Raw genomic sequence first — 9,530 nt, 5'->3', positions numbered from 1 at the left:
AGGCATAAAAATTTTATTCATACTCACTTATTTAACTTAATAAAGGAACATAAATAAACATTATATAAATAATTTACGAATAATTCATCAAATCTTGTGTTCATTTACACCCTTACATGTATCTAAAAATTTAACGGAAAGAGAGATGTGAAAGCTTAATATTTGGGGGAAACAAAAAAAAAAATTGAATAATGCAACAGCGGAAATGGGGGGATAAAGAGCTGGCGTGGGGTTGTGGGTTTTAAATATCATTAAATGAGGATTTGCTTTCTGGTTGGCTGCTTCATAAAAAGTCGGCTCTCCAGTTTTTCAACATTTAATTATACTTTATTTACGTACTATCAGTCCTCTTAATTCCAAGTTTTAAAACTTTTTAGATGCTTAAACGCGTTTTTCAATGATTGTATTATAAATGCTTTAAATTATTTGGTGATTGATTTTAAATTTGACTTTGGCAAAGAAAACCCTGCGTGATTATATGAATGTAAACACAACTTTCCCGAAATTCAATTTGCTTCATCATCAACCTCAATAATTATAACTAATGCCTGCAAAAATCCACAATTAACTTTACTTGTCAAACTCAACCATTTTTACTTTGTCATCACTACCAAAAATAGCTATCCTTATCACTGCCAGAAACGACCTTTACTACCCCATCCCCTCCTTCCCTTTATTTAATTATCTAAAAGCTTCAAAAACCTTTTTCTTTCCATCTCAAACCGTGATGGGTGCTTCTGAATCAGTTCCTCAGAAATCAATCCATGAATTCACTGTCAAGGTTCTTCTCTACCCTTTACATTTCTTTGATAATTCCTCTTTCTTTTGATTGGGTTTTATGCTTTTGTTCTGTTGTTTGTGTTGCAGAATAGCAAAGGCCAGGACGTGGACCTTAGCATGTACAAAGGAAAGGTTCTCCTTGTGGTTAATGTTGCTTCTAAATGGTCCTTTTCTACCATATCTTCTCTTCTTTGAACTCGTCGTCTTTGTGTTCTTTCCCGATTCTCAATTGTTTACCTTCATGATTTTAAACAGTGGGTTTACGGATTCAAATTACACCCAGTTGACTGAGCTTTACAACAAATACAAGGACAAAGGTTTGTTTCTCTTTGCTTAGCTGTGTATTTCATTTTTTTTTTTAGTTGCTTAAAGCATATGAAATCAGCAACCATGACTGCGTAGTCTCCATAGCTAGTTCAAAGCTAACTCTTCATCTTTTCTTAACACTCGAAAGCTCAAACCTTAGCTAAAATTGGTCGTTATTGAAAAAAGTTGCCGCTTCAAATTATGTCGAATATAACTTTATTTTAACCCTTTAAGAAAGGGTACAAATTACATAAGGAAACAAATTAATTTTTATGCCAAAATCTACTTAAAAATCCCAATTGTGGAGGTCTAGTTTGGTTTATATCGTAGAGGGTAGTTTGTAATGGGAACTAGCAGCTGGAACAGGACTGTGGAAGAAGAAAGGGAATGGGATTAGGGTTTTCTTTTTGAGGAAAAATTTGCATTGAAAATGGACTTTAAACGGAAATTACATGTGCAGACCTGTGGAGCCAGATGACATTTAATTCACAATGATGGAAACTTTGACGCTAGATCAATGATTCAGAACTCTGTTATTAGTTTAGTACTTGTGGAAGACCTTTCTTAAATTCAAGCATCCCTTTTGAGGCTTTTATTATTACTCTACATTTATTTTTTCTTTTACCTAGTGGCTTTGTTCTTTTTCTCATAGCTCCGTAAACAAGTACCTTTTCAATTATCAGTTTAGCCAATTTGATCATATGAAGCAAATGGTCGAACTATAGTTTTGCTTTCGGTTTTCTTCCCTAGATATGTTAGGACTTGATGTTTTTTATTTTCTGATTGAAGGGTTGGAGATCTTGGCATTTCCTTGCAATCAGTTTTTGAAGCAAGAACCAGGTACCAGCCAAGAGGCAGAAGAGTTTGCTTGCACAAGATACAAGGCTGAATATCCTATTTTCAAAAAGGTAATGGGTTATATTTAGCATTGGATAATGGATCTCTTTTCTTAGAAGTAGCGCAAGATGTTTTTTCATTGAATATGATCATTGATTGGGTTAATTGTGATTGTAGTTGTTGATTGGATTTTGCCTTTTTCGGATTAATTTAACAACTCTGTCGGGACTGCTACCATAAGAAGATAGAAATAGGTGGAACTATTGATAGAACTCTGCTTCTTCATGAATAATATATGAACTTATTTGAGACTTTTCGTACATGTTGATGTTCCTTATGAATGTTTGTGATTGTTGTTGACTGGGATGGAGCTCAGCTCATTTGCTGACTATTTGTTTTCTATGTACATAAACTAGCTGCATTTGGTTTGCATTCATTGCATCTTTAATGCCAGGGGGACTTTGCATTCTAACTGGTTACTGTTTGCTGCTAAAAATTTTATATATATAGGTTCGTTGCAACGGGCCGAATACAGAACCCGTCTTCAAGTTCTTAAAAGCAAAGAAATCTGGTTTCTTGGGATCTAGGATAAAGTGGAACTTCACTAAGTTTTTAGTTGATAAGGATGGTAACGTCCTCTCTCGCTATAGCCCAACCACCACACCACTGGCCATAGAGGTATTCCCTACACCCTACTGGTGCCATTTTATCCTTGTTTCTTTTTAAATTTTTGAGGAGGGGGAATTGAACCCGAAGGTGACCGTGCACCAACCGAGTCAAATGCTCAACTGCGGTGCATGTGTGCGAGACATTAATTTCGTGTTGTGCTGCTTTGGTTGCTGTTGCAGGGTGACATCAAGAAAGCATTGGGAGTGGATACATGAAAATATAGGAGGTGGAGGGAAAATGGAAACTAGAAACAATGTAAATAGGATGAAAGCGGTAGGCGTGGCCCATAATAATGTGTACCACTGTGAGACCTCATGTGTAATGATAATCGCTGCTCGAGTTTGTAAAAAGTAGTAGTTTTACAACTGTGATAGTTTCTTTGCTGCATTTAAGCCTATTAATTTCCTCTTTGGAATTTCATTGTTGTTACTTAAAACTGTTTCAGAATTCAGACCATTGTTACTTAGGTTTTATGCTTGTATGTGTTAATTATTTTAATTATTTTGTTTTGTTTTAAAATTTGTAACAATATTTTTAGTGGTTTAAAGACATTTTATAGGATAAAAATTTATTTCAACTTAAGTTATTCTAAATTATTCTTCAGGTAGATGAACACTCGATTTATTACTTTACATTTAATTTTAAGACATATAAACAAATATTTTAATTTTAATTTTAATTTTAATTTTAATATTTAAGTATTTTAATGTGTTCTAAAAATATGATGCCGAGAACTATTTTTAAATTTTTAAATTTATTTAATCTGTTTTCTATTTTTATTTTGCTTTTGCGATAGTATTTTATATTATTTTTAAAACATTATTTAATTTGAACTTCTTAATATTTTTTGGTTTAAAAATATAATCTCTAAAAACATGTTTGTAGGCTTTTTCTTTTTATCTATTTAATATAAAAAAATCTAAAATAAGTTTACCCTAATTTATTTACGGCAATAGTATGTACAAGTTGGAGGAGGGTGGTGGATAGGCGGCACCACCGTCCTTTTTAGGATAGTAAGTTTTTCGTTATTAAAAAATAATAATAATTTTTTAAAGGGAGGGTAGTTAGTAGGCGGCACCAAAAATAAAAATATAACCTCTATAACCCGTATGCAACATACAACCTGAGAAAGTTAGTCAAGCCTACTTGATAGGTGGCACCAGTAGTGATTGTGCCTACCTAATAGGCAACACCGATCTGCTGCAATGGGATGGAATGAGGCCCCTGCTCTACTGTGTCTGCAAGATGGGACGAGACCCATGAAAAAAAAACAGAATAGAGAAGAAGAAGAAGAGAACGAACAGGAAAAAAAGAGGAGAGAAGAGTAGCAGAAGAGGGAAGAGAAGGAGAAGGGAAAAAAAGAATAGTAGAGAAGATAGAAGAAGAGAATGAAAGGGATAGCAAAGGATAAAATGAAAAATATTTGGGTTCTTAGTTTAGGGTTAGTTTGGGGTTTTTAAAAAAATGGGGTTGGTGACTTCTGTTTAGGGTTTAAAAAAAAGAATTAAAGGATTTTTGTAGAGGGTTTAAAAAAATAAAAGAGGGATTTTTTAGTATTTATACATTATTTGTTTAGTTTAGGATTTTTTATACGTTATAAATCTTATTTTTCTGTTGTTTATTTATTTATTTTAGAAATGTTATAATTCATATTTTGATTTATTTTTTTTAAAATTTTTTTGTAAGGTATTATTTCAATAAGAAAGGAAGGTTGTTTCATTTATTTTAGAAAGTGTCCACTTATGTTTATGTTTGATTTTTTAATTCTTATATTTTTTTATGTTTTTTATTAGATTCAAATAACAACATTAGTCTTATTAGGTTTATTATGTTGAGATAATTTATGTTATTTTAACATTTTTTAATGTAGGTAAAAGATGAGACCATTGAGTTGGAATTGATGAGATGTTTCTCTTATATTTTTTAATGAGCATTTTTTTTTGGTTTATTATTAGATGCACGTAACAACATATAGTCCAATTAGGTTTATTTTGTTTTGATAGTTTCTATTATTTTAACATAAATTTTTTGTTTTTTATGTAGGTAAAAGATGAGACCATTAAGTTGGAATTTATGAGATATTTTTATTTTGTTAATTACTGATAAACTGTAATTTATATATATTTTTACCCCATGTTTAACGCATTTTATGGATGATTTTCCATTAGAATTGGTGAATTCGATGCTGCCAATGCTTTAATTTCATGTTTTACACTTAGAAGAGCATAGGAGAGCGAAAGGAACGAGAAACGGGCCAAAAACGGAGAAAATGGGCCAAAGTACGAAATCAACATGGCCTAGATCTCCTCACACGGGCATACCACACGGCCGTGTCAATTTGGCAGGCTCGAGCACGGCCTTAAGTAATCACACATGGGCGTGTCACACGGACCCTGTCGAGCCCAAGTTGAGTCCAATTCGGAAAAAGGCTAATTTTGAGGGCTTTTAGGCATTCCAAAGCCTATAAATACATCCTAGAGAAGGAAGAAAGGGGAGGACAGAGTAAAGGGTAAGGAATTACTCCAAGAAAGCCGATTAATTCATCTCAGAAGCCGGATTCATCATCAAGACTGAAGATCTCTCCTCAATTCTCCTTCAAGAGTTTTGGGTTTTTTTTATGTTTTGTATTCTTTATTATTCTAAGATGTTTTCTTATTTAGTTATAAACTAAATCCGCTAAATACCTAAGGGGAATGAAATCTAAGACGAATCTTGTTATTATTTTCTGAATTGTATGATAAATATTTGACTTGTTCTTAATTATGTGTTCTTAATTCTTGTTTTGATATCCCAGGATACCGATTCAAGATAAGCTCTTATTCAGAGGAGGAATAGACCCTGTGTTTAAGAGTACATTTGTCATAATTAAGCAGAGTTGATTGCGCGCCTAGGCATAGGGTGACAAGATTTTGCCGAATTAGGGTGAAACCTAATAAGGGGATCCATAGATCGAGTTAATGCAACCCTAAAGTGTTAATTAGAGAAAAGTCTCGGTTATTCAATCTAGGGATTAGACGTTATTAGTCTTGAATAGGGATAATAATATAACTTAGGGATCTCTACGGAACAAGTTAAATGAATAAATCGTCTGATTCGGAGCCAGAATAACAAGTACAGTCTAGGTGGATTTTTCCTTAGGTATTGTTTTAATTTAATCATTTTTTCCAAAAGCAATTACCCAATTCCATTCTCTGTGTGTTCTTAGTTTAGATAATTATTTAGTTAAAACAAAAACCTATTTATTCTTAAGCTAGTTAATAAAAAGACAATCATTACTAGTACTTTTAGTTCTTTTGGGTTCGACAATCCGATCTTGCTAAAACTATACTACTGTTCGATAGGTACACTTGCCTACATCGCAATAATAGTTAGTTCAAGAACGAGTAATTATAAATATTTAAAACCTATCACGAAATCACGCGATCAAGTTTTTGGCGCCATTGCCTGGGAATTGAAATATTAGGAACACTCAATTTTTATTACTTTAGCCATTTATTTTTCGTGCACTTTAATTTATTATTATTATTTCTTAATTTACTTTTTCCTTCTCTTGGCAGGTTTTTATAGTTTATGACTAGAAAAATCCGTCAGGACCATTACTTTTTGACGAAGAAATCGATTGTACAGTTCGCAGAAATCAAAGAGAAATAAGGCGAAGCTTAAGATATACAGAGAACGAGCAAGAAGACGATACTCAACCCCCAACCAAAGAGATGGCTGAAAACCAAGGCAATCAGCTACCTCCTGCAATTGCGGTTAATCAAAATCTTGCTCCACGCACTATGTATGATTATGCTAAACCTTCTTTAACAGGAACTGAATCGAGCATAGTTAGACCTGCTATAGCTGCAAACACTTTTGAATTAAAACCTAACACTATTCAAATGATACAACAATTTGTTCAGTTTGATGGTTTGCAGGATGAGGATCCCAAGTCTCATTTAGCCAACTTCTTAGAACTATGCGATACATTTAAAATTAATGGTGTCTCTGATGATGCCATTCGTCTTCGGTTATTCCTTTTTCATTGAGGAACAAAGCTAAACAGTGGTTGAACTCGTTACCACGAGGGTCAATTACTACTTGGGAATAAATAACTGAAAAATTTTTACTAAAATATTTTTCGCCGGCTAAATTACGTAATGATATCTCTTCTTTTGTGCAGATGGATTTAGAAACACTCTACGATGCATGAGAGAGATACAAGGACCTTTTGAGAAGGTGCCCTCACCATGGGTTACCGCTTTGGCTACAGGTTCAAACGTTTCATAATGGCCTGAATGCTTCGACTCGACAAATGGTTGACGCAGCTGCTGGCGGAACCATCAATAATAAAACACTTGAAGATACCTATGAGTTTATAGAGGAGATGTCACTAAATAACTATCAGTGGCAAGTCATGAGGACAAAGCCAACGAAAACAGCCGGCGTTTATAACGTCGATTTAGTCACCATGCTCTCTAATAAGGTAGAACTTTTAAATAAAAAGATTGATGGTTTTGTTAGTTCTTCACAGGTCCACCCAATAATGCAGTGCGAAGCAAGTAGAGGTCGAACAAGCCATTCGGAATACCAACCTTATGGCCACAACATGGATAACGAGCAATTAAACTACATTGGTAATAATCCTCGACCTTAAAACAATCCATATAGTAACACTTACAATGCAGGTTGGAGGAACCACCTTAATTTCTCGTGGAGCAGTCAAGAAAATCAAAGACCACAACCACCTCTAGGCTACCAACAACCACCCTACCAACAGGAAAAGAAGCCGAACCTTGAAGAGATGCTCTCAAAGTTTATTTTGGTGTCAGAAACTCATTTCCAGAACACTGAGACAACACTTAAAAATCAACAAGCATCGATCCAAGGGCTCGAAACTTAGTTAGGCTAGCTTTCCAAACTAATTTCAGAAAGACCACTAGGAAGTTTACCTAGTAACACCAAATCAAAAGAGCATGTGAAAGCAGTTACGCCAAGGAGTGGGAAAGTGTTAGCGGAAACTAAAAAGAAACTAACACAAGAAGCCGTGGTAAGCAAAAAGAGGGAGGAAAAACCCAAAAATAGTGACAAACTAGTACCGAAGGAATATAAACCTCCAGTTTCATACCCAGCAAAATTGAAAAAAGACCGCATTGATGCACAATTCGATAAGTTTCTTGAACTTTTTAAGCAATTACATATCAACTTACCTTTTGTTGAAGCCATATCGTAGATGCCTACATGAGCAAAACTTTTGAAGGAGCTTCTAACAAATAAAAGGAAATTCAAGGACTTGTTTACAGTAGAACTCAACGATGAGTGCTTAGCCATACTCCAAAACAAGCTGCCAACCAAACTAAAAGATCCAGGGAGTTTTACTATCCCTTGCTTAATTGGTAGTCTGAATGTTGAGAAAGCACTAGCTGATTTAGGCGCTAGCATTAATTTGGTGCCATATAAAATGTTCAAACAACTTGGTCTTAGGGAACCTAAACCTACTAGGATAAGTATTCAATTAGCCGATAGATCTGTTAAATATCCTAGGGGCATTATAGAAGACGTACTTGTGAAAGTAGATAAATTCATATTTCCTGTTGACTTTGTTATGCTTGACATGGATGAAGATGTGGAAGTGCCCTTAATTTTGAGGCGTCCATTTTTAGCCACTGCTAGGGCTGTAATCGATGTGGGTGACGGTAAATTGGTACTTAGAGTAGGTGACGAGGAGATTATCTTTAAAATGATGCTATGAAGTTTTCTAGGGAACAGGATGACTCATGTTATTTTATTGACTCTATTGATCATACTACTCAAGATTTTTTTCAGGAAACTTTACAAAAGGACACGACGGAACTATATCTAGCTCAAGAAGAGGAGACAGATGATAAAGACCAGTAGAATATGAGGGGATTAAGATAAACAATGAACTTAAGTAAAAACCCTCTATTGAAGAGCCTCCTAAACTGGAACTTAAACAATTACCAAACTACTTGGAATACTCATTCCTTGGAAATAATTCTACATTACCAGTTATCATTGCCTCTAACTTGCAACCCAAGGAGAAAGAAGAATTAATCCAAGTATTAAAAGAACATAAGAAGGCCATAGCTTGGAAAATTTCTAACATTAAGGGAATCAGCCCTTCTTTTTGCACCCAAAAAATTTTGATGGAAGACGAATACAAACCGTTTGTGCAAGCTCAAAGAATACTGAACCCCAACATGAAGGAAGTTGTAAAAGCCGAGGTAATTAAACTTCTAGATGTTGGAATTATTTATCCTATTTCTGACAGTTCTTGGGTAAGTCCAGTGTAGGTTGTCCCTAAGAAATGAGGAATGACGGTTGTGACCAACGAGAAGAATGAACTAATCCCAACAAGGACAGTCTCAGGATGGAGAGTTTGCATAGACTACAGGAAACTGAATGATGCCACAAGAAATGATCACTTCCACTTGCCATTCATTGACCAAATGTTGGAAAGATTATCCGGACACATGTATTACTGCTTTCTAGACGAACTCTCTGGTTACTTCCAAATCCCAATAGCTCCTGAAGATCAAGAAAAGACGACATTCACATGCCCATATGGTACGTTCACTTATCGTAGAATGCTTTTTGGATTATGTAATGCTCCTGCCACTTTTTAGCGCTGTATGATGGCCATCTTCGATGAACTCGTGGAAGATATCATGGAAGTATTTATGGATGATTTCTCGGTATTCGGTAACTCTTTCCATCTCTGTCTTAAAAATTTAAAACGAGTTTTAATAAGATATGAGGAAACGAACCTTGTGCTTAACTGGGAGAAACGTCACTTCATGGTTCAAGAAGGTATTGTATTAGGGCATAAAATTTCTAGTAAAGGGATTGAGGTGGACAAATAGAAAATAGAAACAATCGAAAAATTACCCCCTCCTAGTTTGGTTAAGGCTATTAGAAGCTTTTTAGGACATGCT

General features: G+C 34.7%; 1 protein-coding gene and 1 non-coding gene across 2 annotated transcripts; one reads left to right on the top strand and one right to left on the bottom strand.

The window, feature by feature from the left end:
• Positions 1–277: 277 nt before the first annotated feature.
• LOC107886161 (probable glutathione peroxidase 4) lies at positions 278–3,065 on the top strand. The gene is made up of 6 exons (XM_041075875.1): positions 278–781; positions 868–944; positions 1,036–1,097; positions 1,876–1,994; positions 2,434–2,601; positions 2,772–3,065. The coding sequence occupies exons 1-6, from the start codon at positions 728–730 to the stop codon at positions 2,805–2,807; spliced, it is 516 nt and encodes a 171-aa protein (XP_040931809.1). The 5' UTR covers positions 278–727; the 3' UTR covers positions 2,808–3,065.
• A 3,659-nt stretch (positions 3,066–6,724) lies between these two features.
• Positions 6,725–6,831, bottom strand: LOC121205873 (small nucleolar RNA R71). The gene has a single exon (XR_005900946.1). It is a non-coding gene; the product is annotated as a small nucleolar RNA R71 (small nucleolar RNA).
• Positions 6,832–9,530: the final 2,699 nt, after the last annotated feature.

This window comes from Gossypium hirsutum, chromosome A08 (genome assembly GCF_007990345.1).
Source record: "Gossypium hirsutum isolate 1008001.06 chromosome A08, Gossypium_hirsutum_v2.1, whole genome shotgun sequence".
NCBI classification, from domain to species: domain Eukaryota; kingdom Viridiplantae; phylum Streptophyta; class Magnoliopsida; order Malvales; family Malvaceae; genus Gossypium; species Gossypium hirsutum.
This window is presented reverse-complemented; position numbering and strand designations above follow the sequence as displayed.

Bases quoted from the DNA above. Each gene is read 5' to 3' on its own strand.
- LOC107886161 (XM_041075875.1), top strand. From the start codon at position 728: ATGGGTGCTTCTGAATCAGTTCCTCAGAAATCAATCCATGAATTCACT. The intron at 945-1,035 runs GTCCTTTTCTAC...GATTTTAAACAG, and splicing joins GTTAATGTTGCTTCTAAATG to TGGGTTTACGGATTCAAATT. The intron at 2,602-2,771 runs GTATTCCCTACA...TTGCTGTTGCAG, and splicing joins CCACACCACTGGCCATAGAG to GGTGACATCAAGAAAGCATT.